Below are 27,169 nucleotides of genomic sequence, written 5' to 3'. Positions count from 1 at the left end.
AATACTACATACAGGACAGAATTAGAAATTTATTATAGCAAAAATTAAAATATTTTTTATTTTTTATAAATATACTTTTTAATTAAAGAGATCTAATAATTTTTTATTTATAAAAAATAAATATTTTTATATTAAATTATAATTAAAAATATAATTAACGGGGCCAAGTGTCTCCTTACCCTCCCCTTAATTCCGCCCATGGTTACATATTCAACTTTTTTAATATTATGAATATCTTATTTAATGATAAACTTCACATCATAATAATCTTAATATCTAAAATATTAAGAGTGAAGTTACAATCTTTAGTTTATCATATGTAAACTTTATCCTAATAATTTGTCTGGTATCTTCATTTTACAAACTTCTCCTTTCAATGTTGGATTTGTTTAAATATCGATATCCCAGTGTCATTTATCATTGATTTCGGTTTTGAAGTTGTATTTCGCGCGATAATGATTGGAGCGTCGAATTCTTGAAAGCTTTTGATATTGTCACATTTCTTCAAACCGAGTAGTGGAGTCTCTACATTAATCTTCAAGTGACATAGACACACGACTTTAAATAGCTCCAAGTACAGTCGGGTTATACGAAAGTAATGAAGTTAGTCATATCGATTATTTAAAATCAAACTTGATTTAAAAAATTTACTTAGATTTTACGAGAATTTAAAATGGTGGTTGATCGACTAACAAAGATACCTGCTCTTGACCACTATTGAATTCCAATACGTAACTTTATATCATTCAATAACCAACTACTTATTTCAAGAGATATATCAAAACTTACCCATTATATAACTATTTGTATTTAAAACATTGACTTAAAGCCACATTCCAATTTAAAAAATGAAGGATAAATTTCTTAATTTTTTAAAATCCGAAGAGTTAAATTAGGAATTAAACCACAATAATTATTAGACGAGTGTCGTATCTAAAAGCTTGATCGGTTCAAACACGTCATCGGAAATAACAATAATCTCCACTCAACGCTGTAGTTTTATCGGGACGGATCTAACGGTGTGGATGTCAACACGAGGAAACCATTCGAAACACAGAAAACTTTTCGAAATAAAACAGGAAATATGTAGGGGGAAAAGAAGAAAATTAAATGACCCGACAACGCGCGCACTTCTACACATGAATTCACGCGCGTGAATTTGTGTCTACTAATCAAGGAAGTCTCCCTCACTCGCCATTCGCATCCCCCGTGCCTTAAAATCGCAGCCGTTTCTTCGCAGCAAAACATGGGCCAGAAGCTAAAGATTTTGAAAAACACTTAGCTTTATCCCCAAACAAACTCCCTCCATTACTCCGTCCAATGGCTCTTCTCCTCTGCTGCAACGCGAGGTTAAACCCTTGCCGTCGTGCTTCGTCTCATTACGAGCGACGGATCCATTTCGTTAACCGCCGGGCTCTCCGATTTTCGAGGAGAGGTGACGTCTCAATTTGTTCCAGGAGGATAAGCCATCGGTTACCTCCTTTGAAATCGTCGTCTTCAGTTAACGGATTCCCTCTAGAGACGAATCTAGAACACTTTAAGGAAGAGCGTACGGTACAGAGTGTGGAGTTGCGAGAGAGAATCCGGAAATGGATCGATTTTCTCCGATCTGTGTTGCCAGGAGGGAGCTGGTGGAGCTTCTCCGATGAAGTGGAGGTTAATTTCGTGGCTAAACCGGTGACGGTTTGGCGGGCGCTTGCTCGAATGTGGCAATTGATTGCTAATGATCGTTTGGTTATTTTCGCTGCTTTTTCTACCCTGATTGTGGCTGCTGTAAGTATAGTGTAATGTTTTTTTTATAAGTTATTAGTTCTTAATTTGTTTAATGGAATTAATAACTGTGGTTTCCGGTGATTTTTTTTTTTTTTAGTTTTTTGCTTTCTAATCATGTAAACTGATTGATGCATATATTGGTTCAGCTTTCGGAAATATCTATACCACATTACTTGACGGCATCCATATTTTCGGCACAGACTCGTGAAATAGCAACGTTCCATATGAATGTACGCCTTCTGATTGTGATGTGTGTTACCGCAGGAATATGCAGGTCAAAATCTAGTATGGTCAGATCTCCCTTCTATATAAAGTTGCAATACTAATTATGGGATTTTCGTTTTTGTGTGGTCGCTACTAAAAGAATCTGAAATCATGCTTCTATCAGTCTATGGTTTTTATCCCTTAATTGTTTGCATGTGTTAATACTTAAAAAGGATTCACCATTGCATATGGCCAAACCAACATGTAGAAATTTAAGCACTTGCATGCTGCTTTCTGGTGAACGCAAAAGTTTTAAATATTTTTATTGGAATTTGAGCTTTCACGAAGGAAGAAGTAACAGTGGCTTATGCTTTGCTGTGTTCACTTGAATTTCAGTGGTCTGCGAGGATGCTTCTTTGGCATTGCAAATATGATCCTGGTGAGTACTTTCTTATGATCATTTGACTATTTAACATCCAATGCCTTCTCTGGTTTTCACATAGGGCCCTGCGTTTTGGGGGTGCTTCCTGAGAACCACTGTTCAAAATTTTATTTCCATTTTTTTCAAGGAACATGACTTTAGGCCTGACTTCTTCCTGTAATATCCACAGGTTAAGCGAATGAGAGAAACACTGTATTCTGCTCTTCTTCTTCAGGTTCTGAATATTTAAAAACTCAAATTCCTTTAGATTTTTTCTTGCAGTTAGGCATGTTGGTTGTAATTATACATCTAGTTTGTTCTGTCAGCAAACCTTAACGTCATATTTTCTACAGGATATATCCTTTTTTGATGGTGAAACAGTTGGTGATTTGACAAGTAGGCTTGGTTCAGATTGTCAACAAGTGTCACGTGTGATTGGGAATGATCTTAATCTGATTTTGCGAAATGCTCTTCAGGTTTGTTACTAATCAAATAATTAATGTTTTTGTGCTTTCTGGAATAATGGGAATCTGATTAGCATTTCATTCTTCTTTTAGGGGACAGGTGCCTTGATCTACTTGCTGATTTTGTCTTGGCCACTTGGATTATGTACATTGGTGATATGCTGTAGTTTGGCAGCAGTTATGACGGTTTATGGCCTGTAAGATTTTTGAAGTATCCTCATTTTTTTCTTCTTTACATTGAAGTTAATTTACTTAAATATAAGAGGAGGTAAGTGTGATTAAATGGATGCATCTGAAGGTAACTAAAGATAATAGCCGGATTGAGGATATATCCAAATGCTATTAGTGTTAGTTAGTACTGCAACTTTACATGGTAGGATTTAGAGGGTTGGAGGAAGAACAGGTAACAGAAAATGTGTTTGGATTTTGAGAAAAATGATGCTTTGATTCAAACTGAGGATTTTGACTTGTAATAACTGAAATTGAGCCTGACACATTATCTTATTATTGATTTGCGGAGTATATGGGTGGTTTGACCATTGTCTAAGTGTAATAATTTTTTGAGAAAAAAATATTTTGTCCTTGTGTAGATACCAGAAGAAGACTGCAAAAATGGTCCAAGAATTTGGTGCTTCTGCCAATGAGGTATTTGATATAAACTTTCTATGTAGTTTTCATCCTGCATTTCTTTTCTGTTTCTAACAATAGGTTGAAAGGTTTCTCACTATTTATTTCATAGGTGGCTCAAGAGACATTATCCTTAATGAGAACTGTTCGTGTTTATGGAACAGAGAAGCAAGAAATGAAAAGGTTAACTATTCTACTATTTTTTTAGTCTGAATGTTATTGCTTGTTGATCTTTTCCTTTGATAGATAACGACAAAGATTTGATATGTTTATGATTAACAGGTACAATCGTTTTCTGGACAAACTGGCTGAGATAAGCTTGCGACAAAGTGCTGCCAATGGAATTTGGAATCTAACCTTCAACACTCTATACCATGCAACTCAGGTTTGCAACCCATGGCTCTGTCCTTGCTAACAAGGAAGTATAATTTTGTAAATGAAATAAAATAGTATCTACTCCTTTGATTATTGAATTCTCCTCTTTTTTTCCTCCTTTCTATATAGGTTATTGCCGTGCTGGTTGGAGGGATGTATATTCTTGCAGGTCATATAACAGCAGAGAAACTTACAAAGTTTGTACTATACAGTGAATGGCTAATCTATTCAACATGGTGGGTTGGGGATAATGTATCATCATTGATGCAATCTGTTGGAGCAAGTGAAAAGGTCTTCCAATTGATGGATCTTATGCCTAGTGATCAATTCACATCCAAAGGCAAGCATTTTATTTGCTTTGATAGACAGTAAAGCATGTAGTTACGTGGTTGAATATATTATTTCCCTTGATATATCTTACTTGGATCAGAGATTAAGGGATGTGTTGTTGCTACATAGTAGTAACATATGTTCATTATTTTGGCATATGATACTTTAAATACATTTTGATTCACACAAGTTTTAGATAGAAGGTTTGAAATGATTCCGAAGCATGTTACTTTTTAGTGGGCGACAGATATGTTTCTAGAAAGAGCAGTTATTATTGTTCTACATCATTCTTTCTCTCTATCAAAATAATAGATAATCTTAGTCTAGGGTGTGAGAAACATCGTTTTACTCATTCATTAAATATTACTTTTGTCAGAAATTATCTTCAATGGCTGATATTATCATTCATTTAACTTGTATTACTTTGAATTTTTCTCAATTATAGGAATGACACTGCAAAAGCTGCTGGGGTGTATAGAATTTGTAAATGTATCTTTTCAATACCCTTCAAGATCAATGGTATGTTGTCCTTAGTGCCACAAGTACTTAAAGGAACACCTTTCGTTTGATAGTATTGGCATTTCTATTATTTTAGTGCAGTACAAATGGTGGTGGAACTTTCTTCTTCTAGTTTTTTTCCTTTTAAGAGAAAAACTATTCTCCTTCAAGTTCCCCCTTTTGCTCCTTTGATTCCACAAAATAAATATAAATATAGAGAAATTTCTGTTTGTTACATTTTTTCCCCTCTTACATAATTGCACACCACTTCCAAGTCACGGAATCCTGTCAAACTGAAACCCACAAAACAACCAACACCTAAGGGCCACATTCTCTTGTTTAAGAACAATTTAAAAGGAGATGATGTACTGTTTCAGGCTTTCAGTTGCATTCTTTCTTAGAAAGCTTCAATGTGGAAGAATTTTTCCCTTCCTTCCTAGATTACAATAATTAAAGCTCTTTCTTAAGATGCTTTACAAACAAGGAATGCTACTTTTTGGCTTTTGTCTCCCGGACTATTCTCCATAGAAGTTTTAGACAGCCTTCTCTCTTTTTCTTCTTCTTCTTGAGAACCCAGTTGAGAAACCATATAAAAGTGGAAAATGTGAAAATTGAAAATAGCAACTTTTCCTAGTAAGGCTTTTACAGCTCTGCAGCTTTTTTCTTTCTGCTGTAAATTTTATCTTGGTACATCCCTTATATGGATTGCCTGATAATTGAGACTTTTAATCTAATTGTTGTCTCCTAATATCCCAAGACCCTATACTTAAATTTTTGGTGCATGGATCTCTCTATCTTTGTAAAAGTGTTACTATATCTACATGGAAACAACTAATAGTGCAGATAATTTCAACAGGTACCTGTCCTGCAGCATATAAATTTATCGGTTCATCCTGGTGAAGTTGTTGCACTAGTGAGTTTTTCTTGGCACTTGCAAACTTCCATTACTTCCTCGCTGATTAGGTGAATAATTTGATATGGCTTTTTCTTGAATAGGTTGGTCTCAGTGGTAGTGGGAAAAGCACGATGGTGAATCTTTTGCTTCGTCTCTATGAACCAACAAATGGTCAGGTAGAAATGTTCTGATCATTCTATTCGATTATCTTTGAGCAGTTGGTGTTTGATATATGCTTCTTAAAAATTTGATCTTTAGTGGGGTAATTGAACACTTTCCTTTTGGGGAGTCTAACAGCATAGTGTTCTGTAGCTATTAATTTTGTATGCTCTGCTTACATCTCAGCAATTTTGTTGCCCATACCTGTAATTTGAATCTTATGTTAGATTTGTACTTCTTTTTGCAGATTTTAATTGATGGTGTCCCTCTCAACGAACTGGACATCAAGTGGTTGAGGGGGAAAATAGGATATGTGGGACAGGTACTCCATTCAGTTCGAGCTTTGAATTTCATTAAATTTTGGTGGATCTTTCGTCATTAATATATTCATTCTGTACAGGAACCAAAACTTTTCCGCATGGACATCAGTTCAAACATTAAATACGGATGTACCAGAAACATAAAGCAAGAGGATGTTGAATGGGCTGCCAAGCAGGCATATGCCCATGACTTCATCACATTACTTCCCGATGGGTATAACACACTTGTCGATGATGACCTGCTCAGTGGGGGACAAAAGCAGAGAATCGCCATTGCTCGAGCCATTCTTAGAGACCCTAGAATTCTCATCCTTGATGAAGCAACCAGTGCACTGGATGCAGAGAGTGAACACAATGTTAAGGTAGCCATTGTTATTAATACCAACACCAATGTTTATATTACCTTTTCTCATTAGGAGGTTGAGCGTGGAACTTGGAGAGCCACTTGTTTCTGACCCTCAGTGTTTAACATGCCACTTTATCCAGGGCGTTCTTCGTTCCGTCAGAAGTGATTTGTCATCCAGAAGAACCGTCGTAGTAATTGCACACCGGTAAGCTTTCAGGTGCTATCTTTTTTTTTTCAAGGCTCAGCAGTGAGTATAAAAATCTTCTCATGCTCGATCTGCAGACTTTCTACGATTCAAGCTGCTGACAGAATCGTGGTGATGGATCGTGGTCAAATTGTCGAGGTTGGCTCTTTTCTTGAACACTTAACATTATTTTCTTCCGTATCTAATGTGCATTTTCTGTTGGAAAGCATTATGCTTGCGTCGAGAATTGTTGTTCATAGACATAATTGTCATCCAAACTTGCAGATGGGCAGTCATAATGAGCTTCTTCAGAAAGACGGTCTATATGCTCGGTTGACAAAAAGACAAACCAATGCTGTAATATGATTGTCATGTAAATCGGTGTATCGTAATTAATCTCAGTTCAAGTATCCTTCGATTTTTATCTCGACCGATATCGCATCAGATATCGGAGCAGCTTTCCACGACTAACCAATGTGTATAATCATCCAACGAGAATTCATTGCCTCTTGGAACCAGGAGAGGATTACCAACAAAACAAAGGCATCACTAAGTGGTTTTCTTTATGCTACCTCAGCCACCAACCTGCTGGCGGTTTGAACGGTATGTGAACCGATCCGAGTTTTAATTTTTTATTAAGCAAAACTGTACTATGAAGACGTGAGTTTTGAGATGGAATTATAGTAAAGATTCAAGAAAGAAAGGGTAGTGTCAGTTAGATGTAGAATGTACTGATAAGCGCACCATAGTTGACCCATCAACACCATGCTTATACAATTATAATGATATAAGCCATGAAATTTCGATGATAAATTCTTCTCACGATTCAGAATTTATGAACATTTCTTGAGCTCCTTTAGACATTGTTTATAATATTATTCACTTATTCAACCATTCTAAGTTTGTTTAAAATTAAAATATTTACATATATATATATCCGTTTTATGGTCCATATATGGGGTTTGTTACTCTTTTCAAGTAGATGCATTTGCAGAGTCAATCTCTTATTGTCGCAGATTAAAAAAATTCTGAACATACATTATATTATAATCGCTTCATACTATTAAAAAGAGTGGAATGTGTCTCCCTACTTACCTTGTAGGCTTATATAATCATAATAGCTATGAACTTATGATATGAATAGAGGCTACCAACAAAATTAAGTGTAATGGTATATTATCATATTTCTAGTATATATACGCTAAAATCAGAAATGTGATATTTATTATATATAAATATACTTTTATATATATCCAAATTATATTAATGTATAAAGTATAAATATTTTCTTCATAATAGTAAAATGAAAAACTATTGGTAAAATACTGGGATGAGGTATCGTGAAGCAATTCCAAATTACCTTTGTGGGCTTGTAGACTAGCTGACTAATATGCAAGCAGTACCTGGTAGGAGTGTTCAAACTTTGGTTAAATTGATTTAATCGATCGAACTGATATTTTTTATTAGATCAATCAATTAATTTTAGGTTCAATTGGTTAACGATTAATGATTTTTTTCAAAACTTTGATTATATGTTAGTTTGATTCAAAATCGATTGATTAATCAAATTGGCTGAAATTATTAAATATTTAAATATAATATATATTATTTATATATTACTTAGCCTTAAAAGTGTTTTCTTTAATAGAAAAAGGACTAAATCCAATACGTTAATGTTTCATACGGGAATAAGGAGGACCGTTAGTATCTTTATGAAAAATAGCTAATAAATTAGTTGGAAAAGAATAAAAAATAAAGCAGGAGCCATCCGTGGGAGCAGGCATCTTAGCGATGTAATCAGATGCAACATTCGCTTCGTGAAGGATATTTTGGAACTCTATGCACCAAGGCTTAGAATAGGGAGAGACAATGGAGCGGACCAAGGCAAAGGGGCTGTCGGTGGAAGGGGGAAGTAGTTGGAGAGCTTCACTACTACCGATTTGAACAATAATCTTTTCAAAGTCGTTTTGCCAAACAACTTGGAGACCTTCGAGGACGCCCCAAAGCTCCGCTTCCAGGACCGTAGTATGACCAAGGAATCTGCAGAAGGCCGCCAAGCAATTGCCACTTGAATTTCGAATGAGACCACTTGTTGATCTAAGGTTTGTCGAGCAGGAAAGGCACCATCGGTGTTGAGACACAATTCTCATAATCATTTTCTTGAAAAAAATAATTATGACTTTTATTTTAAAAAAATTAGTCTTAATTTGAATTAAATTGAAAAGAAGTCGCCATCGATCTTTGGGTTAGGTAGGTCGAATACCTAAAAATGTCTTTTAAAAATAATTTTAAGAAAAATCGTTTTTAAGACAAAAATGACATGCATTTACTAAAGATTCGATTAAATAGATTCGAAAGTCTGTTACACGTTATCGTAAATGGTGAAAACTATAAAAACTATTTAATTCTGGATATAAAATTTTCTTATGACTCGACTGTTGACCCGACCTAATCAACATTCACGAGAATGTATGCCACTAAAACAAAGGGACCCCCACCATAAGATTATTGGGAGGGGTCATAATCTAATCTCATGATTTTTTTAATAAAATATAAATATTATTGTCCTCAATCTAGATTTTATTAATATTTAATTATAATATAATAAATTAAATATCAATATATAATATATTGACAGTCTGTATAATTCAATATATATCATCAATAAATCAGATAATAATATCTTTTTATAAATTTTTAAGATTAGATTTATTCTAATAATTATTTAGGATAAATTATGTGTTTAATATCTAAATTTTTAATTTTTCCCAAAATCATACATAACGTTTAGTTTTTGTTTCATTTCACCATATGCTGTTAAAACCTTAACGGACGGGCTCGTCGGCCATCGCATTTACGGTCATCGATCGTCGCATCCGTCGACCCATGAAGCCCACACTTTTTGGCTCGCACCTTTTCTGTCCCCTGAACGTGATTTCGACCTTTGTTTCACCGAAAAATGTCTCAATCTCCTCAAATAGATGAAAAACTCTTCGATTTTTTCATCCTCCAATCTCCATCGTCAACCGTCTAATGGGCATGAAACTAGACTATGTTGGTCAACTTGTCATTCTCTCATGGTCCACCGTTCAAATTGGTTGTCTGTCCGTCGGAGCTATGCCCCGTCAGCCAGTCCATTAAGTTTTTAACGGTGAGGTATTAAAATGAAACAAAAATTACAAGTTAGGTATGTTTTTTTATTTTTTTTTGAAAGTTTAGATACTAAAACGAATCAAAATTGATAGTATAGGTACTAAAGTACAAAATTTACCCAATTATTTAATGTTAATACTAAATGAAATTAGGATAACATTACTTGAAGCATTAAAAGAATATATAAATGTTGGTGGAGGGTAAATGGATTTGAATAGAAATCTGATGATCACAGCAGTGGAAAGACACTTGTAGCCATATCCAATTGCTATCTCTTTTGTCAATTATCCTCTTTTTTCTCCAATTCAAAGCTACCTACCCCATCATCATCATCTGTTTCAAAGATCATTCAAGAACTCTTCCAAGTTCCATCTTCACTTTATACAAATAGTGTGTAATTTTCATGTTGATGCTAATCACTGAAACTTGGCAGGAGAAAGACTGGTAGAATGGACGGTGGGCAGATGTCAAGGACAGATCTGAAGGTGGAGGTTCCATCGGAGAATGAAACCGTGGAGGCTCATGCGGCACCGGCACAGCCGAGTGTGACTAGGACCAGTTGCTTGTGCTCTCCGACCAAGCATCCCGGTTCGTTCCGATGCAGGCTTCATCGAGCACCGAGCCTCAAGCGGACCAAAAGCATCGACTCTCACTCCACGTCTAAGCAAGTTTCTCCCACTGCTGAATGATCGATCGAGTAGTTCAGATGTATGAAACCTTAATAATTGCCTTTGTGTGTGTGTATATATATATATATTGTATCATATGTTTTATTGATTAGCTTGTTGCTGGGCAAGACTTGGCTATGGTATCAAATTTCTGGGTTTTCTTGCTGAGTTTTTCCATTCGTCAATGATCTGTTCACGCAAAGCTTGTGACATGTATGAACTTGATTCTAGGATTCATCAAACTGATACACGAACAGCTATAGTAAACACTAAACATATTTAGCAGTAAATGGCACTGAAATTCACCGCAGAATTTGATAAGCCTGGTCAATGAAAAATTACTGGAAATCAGTAGATGAAATGCTAATTGGAAGAAGAAAAGAAAGTGTTATTATTGTTGAGGATGAGACAGCAGGGACATCTGAATCAGCATGCAACTAATTTCAAATTAAAATTAGTCAAAAAGACCAAATTGAGTAAAAGCAAAGTGAAGGGTCTGAGTACATTTTTAGTGAAAAACATAAGAATTGAAGTTACATAGGAATTCTATTATGGTATATGAGTATGTGATTCAATTTTTTTTTATAAAAAATAGTCTTAAAATAAAAAATGAATTGAATAAATGAGAAAATTATGTAAAATTCAAGGATTAAACTGAAATAAAAAACTTGTTATCAAATAGAGGAATTGAAAGTGTATATGTATTCTACGATAACTTAGAAACATGTGGTTCAAATTTAGTAAAAAATAAAAATAAAATGAAGGAGAAATTGAAAGAATAATGAAATTAATGACTAAATTGTAAAATTATCAAAATACTTAGTCAAATTTTTAATTTTTTCGAGTAATTCAAAAATTTTAAATTTCAACTCGATTTAAACTCGAAAATCGAATCGATAATTCAATTTGACTCGAACAACTTATATAACTCGACTTAAATAATCTAAAACCAAATAAAAATTTAATTTTTCGAATCGAGTCAAATTTTATCCATCCTAATATAAATAACAAAGCCGAGGGAATCATTTCTCGGAGATTTGCCGTTATGCAGGACAAGATTTCAAGTCGAGTCAAATTTTAACCATCCTAATATAAATAACTCAGTTCTTTTCACTGCCACTTCTATTGTTTGGCAACAACTTACTGAACATTTTTTTAGGCCCCGTAGGCAAAGCACAGAAGGCCTTGAGCTTAGAATGTCTTCCCATTCCATCTGTATTCGTATCGAGTTCGTCCGAATCGTCGCCTTCGGCGAGCTTCATCCTTAGTGTCGAAGTTCTCGACTTGGGGGACTTGAGACCCGAAACGCTCCATTGATCGTCGGCTCGAATGCTGGTACTAGTGCTTAATGTTTCTGGAGGCCTTGATGGATCAATGTTATGGGCAGCTAAAAGTACCTTGATGTTGGTAGGGAGATCGGCCACTTTTCCCGCCCCGGCCGTGGCGACTCGAGTTTGCTCGAAGAAGAGAACTTGTATCACTACTCTTAGAGGCAGTTTTTCGTTTTGAGCGGCGTGCATGCAGGCCTCGACCGAGAGTTTTTTGCAGTCGAGGACGCGGCACAGCTTTTTCCTTTCGCTCTTGGTTAGATCCGGGTGTGCCTGTGTATACCAAAGACACCTATAATAAGAACTTGTGTGTAGAGAACATGAAAGAACACTATTATGTAATAGTTGGTTACCTTTAGATAAATGTCAATAGCTCGGTAATGATCATCGTGGTCGAGCCGTGAGAAATCGGGGATTGTCTCGGCGATTGCGATGAATTTCGATAGTGGTAAGTTACTATCTCTAGCAATTTCTTGAAGATAGCCATCCATGAGTTTGGCTACTTTGAGTTTGGAACTGTGTGATGCTGAAGAAGACCTCCTACTTTCTTGAAACTCGAAACTGATATTCTCGGCCGAACGTGACCTTCTTCTCCTTTCGAGACGGAGCTTCGATCTAGGAGGGCTAGTAGGAGGACTCTGTCCTTGTAACATGAATTGTTCCAAAATGGTGAGGACAATATCTACATCGTAACCGGAACCGGTATAGCTTGAGTCCGATAGAGAGGGTATTAACAGATCAGTGACTCTTGCTTCCTCCAACTGAAGTGCCACTCTTCTAGCCAATTCCATCTTCGAATTCGATGAAGCATTAAGAACATTGGCAGCTTTCAAGAGCTTAAGTAGAAAACTGCAAGAGACAGCGCCTTTCTCCGATGGGAGTAAACTCACAATCGTTTTCAACAGCAGCCCGTGCTTCGAAGAAGCGTCGTCGTCCGAGTCTGAATCCGTTGTTTGTCCTCGGTTAGCCTTAACTTTCCGAGACACATTCGGCAGCCATCGAGATGCATACATTTGCAATGCCTCCCCTATGAGATTAGAGGGTACTTTCCCACAGGATTTAATAGCAATCATGGTTCTCCAATAAAGGTCTATCCCCAACTCAGCCATGTCCTCTGCCCACCAACTTTTGGCCATCGGTTTATGCCGCCGGCTCTCGGTTCCGTTACACGACATATCGCTAACCCTTCTCGAATGACTATGTAACCCCCTAGACCCAGCCTATGCGTTTCGACTAAGTCTAGTGGATCACATTATGATTATTAAAGACATTTTTCGAAACCGTTATTCCATCAATATAAAATCACATTATAAATAACATGAAATTATAAACAAATTATACTATCAAAATCCAACTCGTAAATATAGTACCAATAAATAATAATTTAATTTAAAACACATCTTCAAATTCAATATCACAATAAACCGAGCAGTATTAGCAAAAGAGTTATCATTATAAAATCCGATATTTTAAAATAAGGTCCATGTCACCAAAATAAAGTCAACTTGCCAGATAACAACATTACAATTTGATTTACTTCAAGAGATATGTTGATCCTCCAAGTGCTCGTACCAAGGTATCTAACCAACAATATCTGAAAGGGGAAAACATTTTCAAAAGGTGAGCTAGGCTCAGTGTGTCCCAACATTTCCATAAAATCACAATAGGTACAAATCATAGTCCAGTAATCTCACAAATTCATAAAAGAGTTTAACTTTTTGAAAATCATAGTTTAAACCCTTTTCTGGTACACCATCAGTAGTTGCCAAAATTATTTTCCATATAGCTTACTTTATGCACATAGCAAAAAGAAAGCCGACTTAAGGATAGGCTCTGAAGCTTGTATCCTTAAGCCCAAGTCAATGAGTCCATATAGCTTACCCTAAGCACACAGCAAAGGAAAGCCGACCTAATGAAACATCTTGGGGCCCTCAAGAGTCACATTAGGCCCAGTTAGCTTGATCAGAGCTATTCCATCGTATTTCAATTCCAAAATTCAATTGCACCGTGACATAAATTCCATCAATCCAAAAACATGGTAATCATATACCATTTCAAAACAAAAATTAGATAGCAGCCATATTCCATAAATTGTCACATTAAATTGGTGCATCCATAAAACAATAGCCAATGAATTCGGTGTACCACATATTAAAACCAATAAAACAGTTCAATAATAAGCAGGGAACACACCTCGACAATAGGTTCAAATAGCAAATTTACTGATTGCTGGTTTCACCACGCTCTGCTACAATTTTCGAACGGGTGAATACTGGCACACGTGGTTTAACTGATCTAGAAGAGCTGGGTCGAGCTGTCGAACGATCCAGAGAGTCTCTTGTACCATCAAACAATAATAATCTATCAGTCCCAAATCCTATTTAATTGTTCAAAGCTAGTCTTCTTAAGTATATAAGCATTTTTCGAGTTTGACTATCAATTTGGGGTATTTCGAGTCTGAATTTGGCCAAACGGATTGCGGAAACGGAATCAGAACGTCGAAAAATATAAAGTATGACTTTTCGGAAATTCAGATTCTTGGTCAAAGTCAAAGTCAACCACTTTGACCGTAGATTTGGAGATCTTCGGGTTTGAATTTGGCGAAACGGACTGCGGAAATAGATTTGGCACGTCGAAAACTATCAGGATAGGTATACTCGGAAAAGATTTACGGTCGTTTAAGGGTCGGTCAAAGCCATTTTAAGTTTTAGTCAAAGAAAGTCAACGGTCACGGTCACGGTCAACGGTCAACGGTCGGTCGGGTCAACAGTCGGGTCGGGTCAACAGTCGGGTCGGGTCAACCCGGTTCAGACGGTCAAACCGGTTCAGACCGGTCAAACCGGTTCGAACCGGTCAAACCGGTTCAAAACTGGTCAAAACCGGTTTTCCAGCAGCTCACTCTCCCTGCGGCGGCGCGTGCGGTGCGTGAACAGTGCCACGGTGTCGGAAAATTCCCGGAAAAATTTCTAAAAATTATTTTGAGCGATTTCGAGATACTTACAACGATCGGTTCAAATTTTTGAACGGCGGAGAGCTCGTATTTCAACTCGGCCGAACCTTTGACTGCTCCACCTCCTCACGCGCCGCCGTCTACGGCGAACAAGGTTGACACCGGCGGACTCGCAACGACACAAGGAACACGATGGTGCAGGAGGTGTCGTAAACGGAACAACGATCGGCGGTGAATTTAAGTTTTTCCCGACGATAGAGCTAAAAAAACGACGATGCTTTGACTGAAAATTCCCGACGTTTGGCAGCGTTTCACTTCAATTAATTTGAAGGGTTTGTTCCTCGCTTGATGATGAACACAACGGTGGTTTCAATTTTACGATTGGACGACGAACGGCGTCGGAATCGGCTTTGAAGTAGAGTGCGGGAGGAGGAATTTCACAATTGTTTTCTGTTTTGAAAACAGAAAACCATTCATACGTTTATATTAAATTTTCTGCCGACACTAAAAGGAGTAATGCAGGGCTTGGTCCCTGAATTTCCTTTAACTTCTAAAATGGCCTACAATTTTGAAAACTTCCGATTTAATCCTCAAATTTTGCCAAATTACTTAATTAATTTTTTTTTCTCTAAATTTTATTCCGGGTTGTTACAATTCTCCCCCTCTACAAGAAATTTCGTCCTCGAAATTTACCTTATGAGAATAGTTGAGGAAACTGAGCCTCCATTGACTCCAATGTCTCCCAAGTAGCTTCTGAGGGGCCTCGATTACTCCACTGAACTTTGACCATTGGAATTCGCCTATTCCGAAGAACTCTTTCATCTCTTTCTAAAATCTGAATGGGCTCCTCCTCATATGACAAATCCGGTCTCAGCTCTACTTCTTCAACCTGAATAATGTGACATGGATCTGGACGGTATCGCCTTAACATAGACACATGAAAAACATCATGAATACGACTGAGGTGGGAAGGCAACTCAAGCTGATAAGCAACAGGTCCAACTTTCTTCAGAATACGATACGGCCCAATAAATCGTGGACTCAATTTACCCTTACGCCCGAATCTCAATACTTTCTTCCACGGTGAAACTTTTAAGAAGACCTGATCACCAACCTCAAATTGTATATCTTTCCTTCTCTGATCTGCATAAGACTTCTGCCTATCAAATGCCTCTTTCAAACGGTCACGTATAAATCTGACTGTGTCCTCCGTCTCTCGCACTAACTCAGGTCCCAACGTTTTCCTATCACGCAACTCAGTCCAACAGATCGGAGTGCGACATTTACGCCCATAGAGTGCTTCATAGGGTGCCATACGAATGCTGGTCTGATAACTGTTATTGTAAGCAAATTCAGCCAAAGGCAAAAATTTCTCCCAGCTACCATGAAAATCGATTACGGAACCCCGCAACATATCCTCAAGTATCTGAATCACTCTCTCAGATTGACCATCAGTTTGTGGGTGAAATGATGTGCTATAATCCAATCTTGTTCCCAAAGCCGTATGTAGCGCCTTCCAAAATCTCGAAGTAAATCTCGGATCTCGATCAGAAATAATAGACAATGGAACACCATGCAATCTAACAATCTCTGAAATATACAATCTTGCCAGCTTGTCCAAAGTATAATTTACTCGCACAGGAATGAAGTGAGCTGACTTTGTAAGTCTGTCAACAATCACCCAAACTGAATTTTTTTTTCGAAGGAGTCATAGGCAAGCTAGTAACAAAATCCATAGTAATACGCTCCCATTTCCATTCAGGAATCTTAATAGGCTGTAACAAACCTGATGGATGTTGATGTTCTGCCTTAACTTGTTGACAAGTCAAACACCTCGCTACAAAATTTGAGATGTCCTTCTTCATGCCGATCCAATGATACCTCTATCTCAAATTCCGATACATCTTATCTCCACCAGGGTGCATAGCATATGGACTACTATGAGCCTCAGTAAGGATAGTCTGTCTCAACTCAGCATCATCAGGCACACAATACCGACCTTTGAAGCATAGAACTTCATCCCGGTCAAGGGCGTAATCTGAGCTTGTCCCCTGCTCTACTTGCTCAAAGATGGGAAGCAAGGAGCTATCAAAGGGCTGCTTAGCCTTGATCTCATCAACCAATGTTGGCTTAACTTGCAATTCTGCTAACAAAGTGCCATCATCATATAAATTCATCCTGGCCATTAAAGATTTCAACTCCGATACCGTCTTTCGACTCAAAGCATCCGCTACAATGTTAGCTTTACCAGGGTGATAATCAATCACACAATCATAATCCTTCAGAAGCTCTAGCCATCGCCGTTGTCTCAAATTAAGCTCCTTCTGGGTCAGGAGATACTTTAAGCTCTTATGATCCGTGAAAATATAACACTTCTCTCCATAAAGATAGTGTCTCCAAATCTTCAAGGCAAAAATCACTGCTCCTAACTCCAAATCGTGAGTAGGATAATTACACTCATGAGGTCGCAGCTGACGGGATGCATAAGCCACCACTTTACCTTCCTGCATTAAAACACAGCCAAGTCCTGAGTGTGAAGCATCACTATACACTGTAAAATCCTTCCCGGACTCTGGTTGAATCAACACCGGTGCTTGAGTCAAAACCGCCTTTAATTTCTCAAAGCTCTCCTGTTGTGCCTCGCCCCAGTCAAACGGCACATTCTTCCTTAACAACTTTGTCAAAGGAGAAGCAATGATCGAGAAGCCCTCAACAAAACGTCGATAATAACCAGCCAAGCCCAAGAAACTGCGGATCTCAGATACGTTCTTAGGTCGTTTCCAATTCATAATAGCCTCTATCTTGCTGGGATCGACCTGAACACCTCGCGCAGAAATAATATGCCCCAGAAACGACACTTCTTGAAGCCAAAATTCACACTTGCTTAGTTTGGCATATAGACGATGCTCTCTCAAAGTCCGCAGAACGATCTTCAAATGCTCGTCATGCTCTGCCTCAGTACGAGAATAGATCAGAATATCGTCAATGAAGACCACCACAAATTGATCCAAATATGGTCGGAACACCCGATTCATCAAATCCATGAAAGCTGCAGGAGCGTTCGTCAAACCAAAAGGCATCACTGAGAATTCATAATGACCATATCTAGTGCGAATAGTCGTTTTTGCAATATCTGATCCTTTAACTTTCAATTGATAATACCCCGAACGAAGATCAATCTTAGAGAATACAATAGCTCATCGCAATTGATCAAATAAATCATCAATCATGGGTAGTGGGTATTTATTCTTGACCGTCATCTTGTTCAATTTCCGATAGTCAATACATAATCTTAGCGACCCATCCTTCTTTTTCACGAACAGAACTGGAGCTCCCCATGGTGAAGTACTATGTCGGATAAATCCTCGATCGAATAATTCTTGCAATTGGACTTTCAACTCTTTAAATTCCCTTGGAGCCATACGATAAGGTGCCATAGAAATAGGTGACGATCCCGGATAAGTCTCAATCTCGAACTCTACCTCTCTATCAGGAGGTAACCCAGGCAACTCCTCCGGAAAAACATCAGGAAACTCGCTAACTGTACAAATCTCCTCGATCGTGGACAATGCACCCTTGGTGTTCAAAATACAAGCAATGAAGGTCTCATATCCCTTCCGGATCATACGATCAATTTCCATCGCTGAAACTATATTGGAGAGATAACCACGCCGTTCACCAATTAACACAACAGTCCGACCATCTGAAGTCTTCAGAGTAGCCCGCTTGTATTCGCAATCCAGCTTTACCTTGTGTTTATTCAACCAATCCATTCCAAGAATTAAATCGAACTCCTCTAAAGGAAGCTCCATAAGATCAGCGAGAAAAATTTCTCCCTGAACCTCGAGAGGACAACGCCGGAATACTTTATTCACTAATACCGCTTGTCCTACTGGACTTGTAACTGTAACAGTATTTTCAGTGTTCTCGATCGGAATCTGAAGGTTTCGAGATACTGAGCTCGATACATAGGAGTGAGTGGAACCATTGTCCAATAATGCAAAGTATGGGGTAGAATAAATAGTAAATGTACCTGCAATAACCTCAGGCTCATCTCTGTCATCACGACGTCTAGTTGCATAAACCAAAGCTGGTTGTCTAGCCTCAGAAGCTGTTGGCCCTCTATTTTGATGAGGTCGGGCTCTACTGTCTGTCCTGGACGCTGATCCTCGAGTCTTTCCTTGACTACGATCTCTAATTGGGGTCTGTACTGTAGTCTGCGAACGCATAGGAGTTTGGGTAGTGGTCTGCTCAAACGAAACTAACTGAGGACAATCCCTCCGATAATGATCACTAGATCCACACTGATAGCAAAGACCCATCTTCTTACGACACTCTCCTGAGTGCTGTTTACCACAATACTCACAAAGGGGCCCATTATAATACGACGAGGAACCGCCTCGACTGACAGCTAAAGGTGAGGATGCTGCAGGCCTGAAACGTGTATTGCTTCTCTGAGGGGCTGAAGTACGAGTCCTCTTTCCGGACTGTGCTGATGACTCCATCGGGCCTGAAAATTTCTTAGATCGATCTTGATCAACACGCTCTCTACCAGAAGCTAAAACTTCCACCTCTTCCGCATCTTTGGCTCTGCCCACCAGCACATCAAATATCTCATCCTGATGGGTTACAACTTGCCTACGCAGCTCGTATCTGAGTCCAAGGGCAAATTTACGACATCGATCTCTCTCCGTAGGTACCATACTGAATCCATACTTCAGCAATTTCAGGAACTCGATCTCATATTCAGAAACAGTCATGTCTCCCTGAACCAGGTCTTGAAACTGTTGTCGTCTCTGAGCTAAGTAGCGCTCTCCCAGAAAACGACTCCGAAAGCGATCCTTAAAGAAATTCCAGGTCAAACGATCGGTAGGAACACTACTGGTCACTGACTCCCACCAAGTGTAGGCATTACCATCTAACATTGCTACAGCACCCAGATATCTCTTAGTTGAGTCCAAACCCAACTGATCCATGCGTCTCTCTGTATCCTGGAGCCAATCCTCAGCTTCAGTAGGAGCTCCACCAATCTGTCCCCCAAAAGTTCTAACTCCATTGGAAATCAACGTCTATGAAATAGGAACCTCAGATACAACACCAGTAGCTCTAACTGCTCCCTGTATTAACTGCAGAAACTGTCTACTAAAATTCTCATCCAATGCCACTCCAGTAGACTCTGACTCAATATCGGTCGCTCCTATGATCGGTGTAGTCATGCCAATACCATCGGTAGGTGGCATATTCGTTGGTGTCGTAGGAGCATGATCACCTATTGGAGGTGGGGGATCTACTCGTATCTCATCAATCGGATCTGCAAATCTAGTTACTCGACCTCGTCCACGACTAGTTCGACGACCACGTCTAGCACTCATTTTGGTAGATCTCGAGATTACTACAGAAGATAAACTTAAGGTTAGATAAGCACTTGGAGTCTCGAACATAGTTAAAATCTTAATAACTTTGTGACATGGCCTTAGTAACTCGTTTTGTAAAATATTTTAAAACTGTATTTTCAATGTGGACTCATACACAGTCCGAGGGTTAAAAACTAAAAGCTCTGATACCAATAAATGTAACCCCCTAGACCCAGCCTATGCGTTTCGACTAAGTCTAGTGGATCACATTATGATTATTAAAGACATTTTTCGAAACCGTTATTCCATCAATATAAAATCACATTATAAATAACATGAAATTATAAACAAATTATACTATCAAAATCCAACTCGTAAATATAGTACCAATAAATAATAATTTAATTTAAAACACATCTTCAAATTCAATATCACAATAAACCGAGCAGTATTAGCAAAAGAGTTATCATTATAAAATCCGATATTTTAAAATAAGGTCCATGTCACCAAAATAAAGTCAACTTGCCAGATAACAACATTACAATTTGATTTACTTCAAGAGATATGTTGATCCTCCAAGTGCTCGTACCAAGGTATCTAACCAACAATATCTGAAAGGGGAAAACATTTTCAAAAGGTGAGCTAGGCTCAGTGTGTCCCAACATTTCCATAAAATCACAATAGGTACAAATCATAGTCCAGTAATCTCACAAATTCATAAAAGAGTTTAACTTTTTGAAAATCATAGTTTAAACCCTTTTCTGGTACACCATCAGTAGTTGCCAAAATTATTTTCCATATAGCTTACTTTATGCACATAGCAAAAAGAAAGCCGACTTAAGGATAGGCTCTGAAGCTTGTATCCTTAAGCCCAAGTCAATGAGTCCATATAGCTTACCCTAAGCACACAGCAAAGGAAAGCCGACCTAATGAAACATCTTGGGGCCCTCAAGAGTCACATTAGGCCCAGTTAGCTTGATCAGAGCTATTCCATCGTATTTCAATTCCAAAATTCAATTGCACCGTGACATAAATTCCATCAATCCAAAAACATGGTAATCATATACCATTTCAAAACAAAAATTAGATAGCAGCCATATTCCATAAATTGTCACATTAAATTGGTGCATCCATAAAACAATAGCCAATGAATTCGGTGTACCACATATTAAAACCAATAAAACAGTTCAATAATAAGCAGGGAACACACCTCGACAATAGGTTCAAATAGCAAATTTACTGATTGCTGGTTTCACCACGCTCTGCTACAATTTTCGAACGGGTGAATACTGGCACACGTGGTTTAACTGATCTAGAAGAGCTGGGTCGAGCTGTCGAACGATCCAGAGAGTCTCTTGTACCATCAAACAATAATAATCTATCAGTCCCAAATCCTATTTAATTGTTCAAAGCTAGTCTTCTTAAGTATATAAGCATTTTTCGAGTTTGACTATCAATTTGGGGTATTTCGAGTCTGAATTTGGCCAAACGGATTGCGGAAACGGAATCAGGACGTCGAAAAATATAAAGTATGACTTTTCGGAAATTCAGATTCTTGGTCAAAGTCAAAGTCAACCACTTTGACCGTAGATTTGGAGATCTTCGGGTTTGAATTTGGCGAAACGGACTGCGGAAATAGATTTGGCACGTCGAAAACTATCAGGATAGGTATACTCGGAAAAGATTTACGGTCGTTTAAGGGTCGGTCAAAGCCATTTTAAATTTTAGTCAAAGAAAGTCAACGGTCAACGGTCACGGTCAACGGTCAACGGTCGGGTCGGGTCAACAGTCGGGTCGGGTCAACAGTCGGGTCGGGTCAACCCGGTTCAGACCGGTCAAACCGGTTCAGACCGGTCAAACCGGTTCGAACCGGTCAAACCGGTTCAAAACTGGTCAAAACCGGTTTTCCAGCAGCTCACTCTCCCTGCGGCGGCGCGTGCGGTGCGTGAACAGTGCCACGGTGTCGGAAAATTCCCGGAAAAATTTCTAAAAATTATTTTGAGCGATTTCGAGATACTTACAACGATCGGTTCAAATTTTTGAACGGCGGAGAGCTCGTATTTCAACTCGGCCGAACCTTTGACTGCTCCACCTCCTCACGCGCCGCCGTCTACGGCGAACAAGGTTGACACCGGCGGACTCGCAACGACACAAGGAACACGATGGTGCAGGAGGTGTCGTAAACGGAACAACGATCGGCGGTGAATTTAAGTTTTTCCCGACGATAGAGCTAAAAAAACGACGATGCTTTGACTGAAAATTCCCGACGTTTGGCAGCGTTTCACTTCAATTAATTTGAAGGGTTTGTTCCTCGCTTGATGATGAACACAACGGTGGTTTCAATTTTACGATTGGACGACGAACGGCGTCGGAATCGGCTTTGAAGTAGAGTGCGGGAGGAGGAATTTCACAATTGTTTTCTGTTTTGAAAACAGAAAAAACCATTCATACGTTTATATTAAATTTTCTGCCGACACTAAAAGGAGTAATGCAGGGCTTGGTCCCTGAATTTCCTTTAACTTCTAAAATGGCCTACAATTTTGAAAACTTCCGATTTAATCCTCAATTTTGCCAAATTACTTAATTAATTTTTTTTCTCTAAATTTTATTCCGGGTTGTTACAATTCTCCCCCTCTACAAGAAATTTCGTCCTCGAAATTTACCTTATGAGAATAGTTGAGGAAACTGAGCCTCCATTGACTCCAATGTCTCCCAAGTAGCTTCTGAGGGGCCTCGATTACTCCACTGAACTTTGACCATTGGAATTCGCCTATTCCGAAGAACTCTTTCATCTCTTTCTAAAATCTGAATGGGCTCCTCCTCATATGACAAATCCGGTCTCAGCTCTACTTCTTCAACCTGAATAATGTGACATGGATCTGGACGGTATCGCCTTAACATAGACACATGAAAAACATCATGAATACGACTGAGGTGGGAAGGCAACTCAAGCTGATAAGCAACAGGTCCAACTTTCTTCAGAATACGATACGGCCCAATAAATCGTGGACTCAATTTACCCTTACGCCCGAATCTCAATACTTTCTTCCACGGTGAAACTTTTAAGAAGACCTGATCACCAACCTCAAATTGTATATCTTTCCTTCTCTGATCTGCATAAGACTTCTGCCTATCAAATGCCTCTTTCAAACGGTCACGTATAAATCTGACTGTGTCCTCCGTCTCTCGCACTAACTCAGGTCCCAACGTTTTCCTATCACGCAACTCAGTCCAACAGATCGGAGTGCGACATTTACGCCCATAGAGTGCTTCATAGGGTGCCATACGAATGCTGGTCTGATAACTGTTATTGTAAGCAAATTCAGCCAAAGGCAAAAATTTCTCCCAGCTACCATGAAAATCGATTACGGAACCCCGCAACATATCCTCAAGTATCTGAATCACTCTCTCAGATTGACCATCAGTTTGTGGGTGAAATGATGTGCTATAATCCAATCTTGTTCCCAAAGCCGTATGTAGCGCCTTCCAAAATCTCGAAGTAAATCTCGGATCTCGATCAGAAATAATAGACAATGGAACACCATGCAATCTAACAATCTCTGAAATATACAATCTTGCCAGCTTGTCCAAAGTATAATTTACTCGCACAGGAATGAAGTGAGCTGACTTTGTAAGTCTGTCAACAATCACCCAAACTGAATTTTTTTTCGAAGGAGTCATAGGCAAGCTAGTAACAAATCCATAGTAATACGCTCCCATTTCCATTCAGGAATAGGCTTAATGTTGATGTTTCTGCTGTAACAAACCTGATGGATGTTCTGCCTTAACTTGTTGACAAGTCAAACACCTCGCTACAAAATTTGAGATGTCCTTCTTCATGCCGATCCAATGATACCTCTATCTCAAATTCCGATACATCTTATCTCCACCAGGGTGCATAGCATATGGACTACTATGAGCCTCAGTAAGGATAGTCTGTCTCAACTCAGCATCATCAGGCACACAATACCGACCTTTGAAGCATAGAACTTCATCCCGGTCAAGGGCGTAATCTGAGCTTGTCCCCTGCTCTACTTGCTCAAAGATGGGAAGCAAGGAGCTATCAAGGGCTGCTTAGCCTTGATCTCATCAACCAATGTTGGCTTAACTTGCAATTCTGCTAACAAAGTGCCATCATCATATAAATTCATCCTGGCCATTAAAGATTTCAACTCCGATACCGTCTTTCGACTCAAAGCATCCGCTACAATGTTAGCTTTACCAGGGTGATAATCAATCACACAATCATAATCCTTCAGAAGCTCTAGCCATCGCCGTTGTCTCAAATTAAGCTCCTTCTGGGTCAGGAGATACTTTAAGCTTATGATCCGTGAAAATATACACTTCTCTCCATAAAGATAGTGTCTCCAAATCTTCAAGGCAAAAATCACTGCTCCTAACTCCAAATCGTGAGTAGGATAATTACACTCATGAGGTCGCAGCTGACGGGATGCATAAGCCACCACTTTACCTTCCTGCATTAAAACACAGCCAAGTCCTGAGTGTGAAGCATCACTATACACTGTAAAATCCTTCCCGGACTCTGGTTGAATCAACACCGTGCTTGAGTCAAAACCGCCTTTAATTTCTCAAAGCTCCCTGTTGTGCCTCGCCCCAGTCAAACGGCACATTCTTCCTTAACAACTTTGTCAAAGGAGAAGCAATGATCGAGAAGCCCTCAACAAAACGTCGATAATAACCAGCCAAGCCCAAGAAACTGCGGATCTCAGATACGTTCTTAGGTCGTTTCCATTCATAATAGCCTCTATCTTGCTGGGATCGACCTGAACACCTCGCGCAGAAATAATATGCCCCAGAACGACACTTCTTGAAGCCAAAATTCACACTTGCTTAGTTTGGCATATAGACGATGCTCTCTCAAAGTCCGCAGAACGATCTTCAAATGCTCGTCATGCTCTGCCTCAGTACGAGAATAGATCAGAATATCGTCAATGAAGACCACCACAAATTGATCCAAATATGGTCGGAACACCCGATTCATCAAATCCATGAAAGCTGCAGGAGCGTTCGTCAAACCAAAAGGCATCACTGAGAATTCATAATGACCATATCTAGTGCGAATAGTCGTTTTTGCAATATCTGATCCTTTAACTTTCAATTGATAATACCCCGAACGAAGATCAATCTTAGAGAATACAATAGCTCATCGCAATTGATCAAATAAATCATCAATCATGGGTAGTGGGTATTTATTCTTGACCGTCATCTTGTTCAATTTCCGATAGTCAATACATAATCTTAGCGACCCATCCTTCTTTTTCACGAACAGAACTGGAGCTCCCCATGGTGAAGTACTATGTCGGATAAATCCTCGATCGAATAATTCTTGCAATTGGACTTTCAACTCTTTAAATTCCCTTGGAGCCATACGATAAGGTGCCATAGAAATAGGTGACGATCCCGGATAAGTCTCAATCTCGAACTCTACCTCTCTATCAGGAGGTAACCCAGGCAACTCCTCCGGAAAAACATCAGGAAACTCGCTAACTGTACAAATCTCCTCGATCGTGGACAATGCACCCTTGGTGTTCAAAATACAAGCAATGAAGGTCTCATATCCCTTCCGGATCAACGATCAATTTCCATCGCTGAAACTATATTGGAGAGATAACCACGCCGTTCACCAATTAACACACAGTCCGACCATCTGAAGTCTTCAGAGTAGCCCGCTTGTATTCGCAATCCAGCTTTACCTTGTGTTTATTCAACCAATCCATTCCAAGAATTAAATCGAACTCCTCTAAAGGAAGCTCCATAAGATCAGCGAGAAAATTTCTCCTGAACCTCGAGAGGACAACGCCGGAATACTTTATTCACTAATACCGCTTGTCCTACTGGACTTGTAACTGTAACAGTATTTCAGTGTTCTCGATCGGAATCTGAAGGTTTCGAGATACTGAGCTCGATACATAGGAGTGAGTGGAACCATTGTCCAATAATGCAAAGTATGGTAGAATAAATAGTAAATGTACCTGCAATAAACCTCAGGCTCATCTCTGTCATCACGACGTCTAGTTGCATAAACCAAAGCTGGTTGTCTAGCCTCAGAAGCTGTTGGCCCTCTATTTTGATGAGGTCGGGCTCTACTGTGTCCTACGCTGATCCTCGAGTCTTTCCTTGACTACGATCTCTAATTGGGGTCTGTACTGTAGTCTGCGAACGCATAGGAGTTTGGGTAGTGGTCTGCTCAAACGAAACTAACTGAGGACAATCCCTCCGATAATGATCACTAGATCCACACTGATAGCAAAGACCCATCTTCTTACGACACTCTCCTGAGTGCTGTTTACCAAATACTCACAAAGGGGCCCATATACGACGAGGAACCGCCTCGACTGACAGCTAAAGGTGAGGATGCTGCAGGCCTGAAACGTGTATTGCTTCTCTGAGGGGCTGAAGTACGAGTCCTCTTTCCGGACTGTGCTGATGACTCCATCGGGCCTGAAAATTTCTTAGATCGATCTTGATCAACACGCTCTCTACCAGAAGCTAAAACTTCCACCTCTTCCGCATCTTTGGCTCTGCCCACCAGCCATCAAATATCTCATCCTATGGGTTACAACTGCCTACGCAGCTCGTATCTGAGTCCAAGGGCAAATTTACGACATCGATCTCTCCGTAGGTACCATACTGAATCCATACTTCAGCAATTTCAGGAACTCGATCTCATATTCAGAAACAGTCATGTCTCCCTGAACCAGGTCTTGAAACTGTTGTCGTCTCTGAGCTAAGTAGCGCTCTCCCAGAAAACGACTCCGAAAGCGATCCTTAAAGAAATTCCAGGTCAAACGATCGGTAGGAACACTACTGGTCACTGACTCCCACCAAGTGTAGGCATTACCATCTAACATTGCTACAGCACCCAGATATCTCTTAGTTGAGTCCAAACCCAACTGATCCATGCGTCTCTCTGTATCCTGGAGCCAATCCTCAGCTTCAGTAGGAGCTCCACCAATCTGTCCCCCAAAAGTTCTAACTCCATTGGAAATCAACGTCTATGAAATAGGAACCTCAGATACAACACCAGTAGCTCTAACTGCTCCCTGTATTAACTGCAGAAACTGTCTACTAAAATTCTCATCCAATGCCACTCCAGTAG

At 39.2% G+C, this 27,169-nt stretch overlaps 3 protein-coding genes across 4 annotated transcripts; 1 reads left to right on the top strand and 2 right to left on the bottom strand.

Moving 5' to 3' along the window:
* The first annotated feature begins 1,277 nt into the window (after positions 1-1,277).
* Positions 1,278-7,367, top strand: LOC120145281 (ABC transporter B family member 26, chloroplastic-like). 2 transcript variants are annotated; one of them, XM_039159161.1, is made up of 18 exons: positions 1,278-1,773; positions 1,920-2,047; positions 2,374-2,416; positions 2,589-2,633; positions 2,752-2,874; positions 2,956-3,059; positions 3,453-3,507; positions 3,602-3,672; positions 3,772-3,874; positions 3,994-4,204; positions 4,640-4,713; positions 5,549-5,605; positions 5,689-5,763; positions 5,994-6,068; positions 6,147-6,428; positions 6,553-6,617; positions 6,695-6,755; positions 6,882-7,367. In XM_039159161.1, exons 1-18 carry the CDS (start codon positions 1,321-1,323, stop codon positions 6,960-6,962), a joined length of 2,106 nt encoding a protein of 701 aa, XP_039015092.1. In that variant the 5' UTR covers positions 1,278-1,320; the 3' UTR covers positions 6,963-7,367. The 2 variants fall into 2 exon arrangements, with proteins under 2 accessions (XP_039015092.1, XP_039015093.1); XM_039159162.1 differs by lacking the exon at positions 1,278-1,773 and having other exon boundaries at positions 1,938-2,058; positions 6,882-7,366.
* Positions 7,368-8,266: 899 nt separating this feature from the next.
* On the bottom strand, positions 8,267-8,752 carry LOC120145436. Its single transcript, XM_039159260.1, has one exon. The coding sequence runs from the start codon at positions 8,750-8,752 to the stop codon at positions 8,267-8,269; it is 486 nt and encodes a 161-aa protein (XP_039015191.1).
* A 2,750-nt stretch (positions 8,753-11,502) lies between these two features.
* LOC120145195 (BTB/POZ domain-containing protein At1g67900-like) lies at positions 11,503-12,941 on the bottom strand. The gene is made up of 2 exons (XM_039159087.1): positions 12,099-12,941; positions 11,503-12,018 (listed from the first exon to the last, which is right to left on the bottom strand). The coding sequence occupies exons 1-2, from the start codon at positions 12,918-12,920 to the stop codon at positions 11,518-11,520; spliced, it is 1,323 nt and encodes a 440-aa protein (XP_039015018.1). The 5' UTR covers positions 12,921-12,941; the 3' UTR covers positions 11,503-11,517.
* Positions 12,942-27,169: the final 14,228 nt, after the last annotated feature.

The sequence above is a fragment of the Hibiscus syriacus genome, unplaced genomic scaffold (genome assembly GCF_006381635.1).
Source record: "Hibiscus syriacus cultivar Baekdansim isolate YM2019G1 unplaced genomic scaffold, ASM638163v2 tig00110893_pilon, whole genome shotgun sequence".
In the NCBI taxonomy this organism is placed as follows: domain Eukaryota; kingdom Viridiplantae; phylum Streptophyta; class Magnoliopsida; order Malvales; family Malvaceae; genus Hibiscus; species Hibiscus syriacus.
This window is presented reverse-complemented; position numbering and strand designations above follow the sequence as displayed.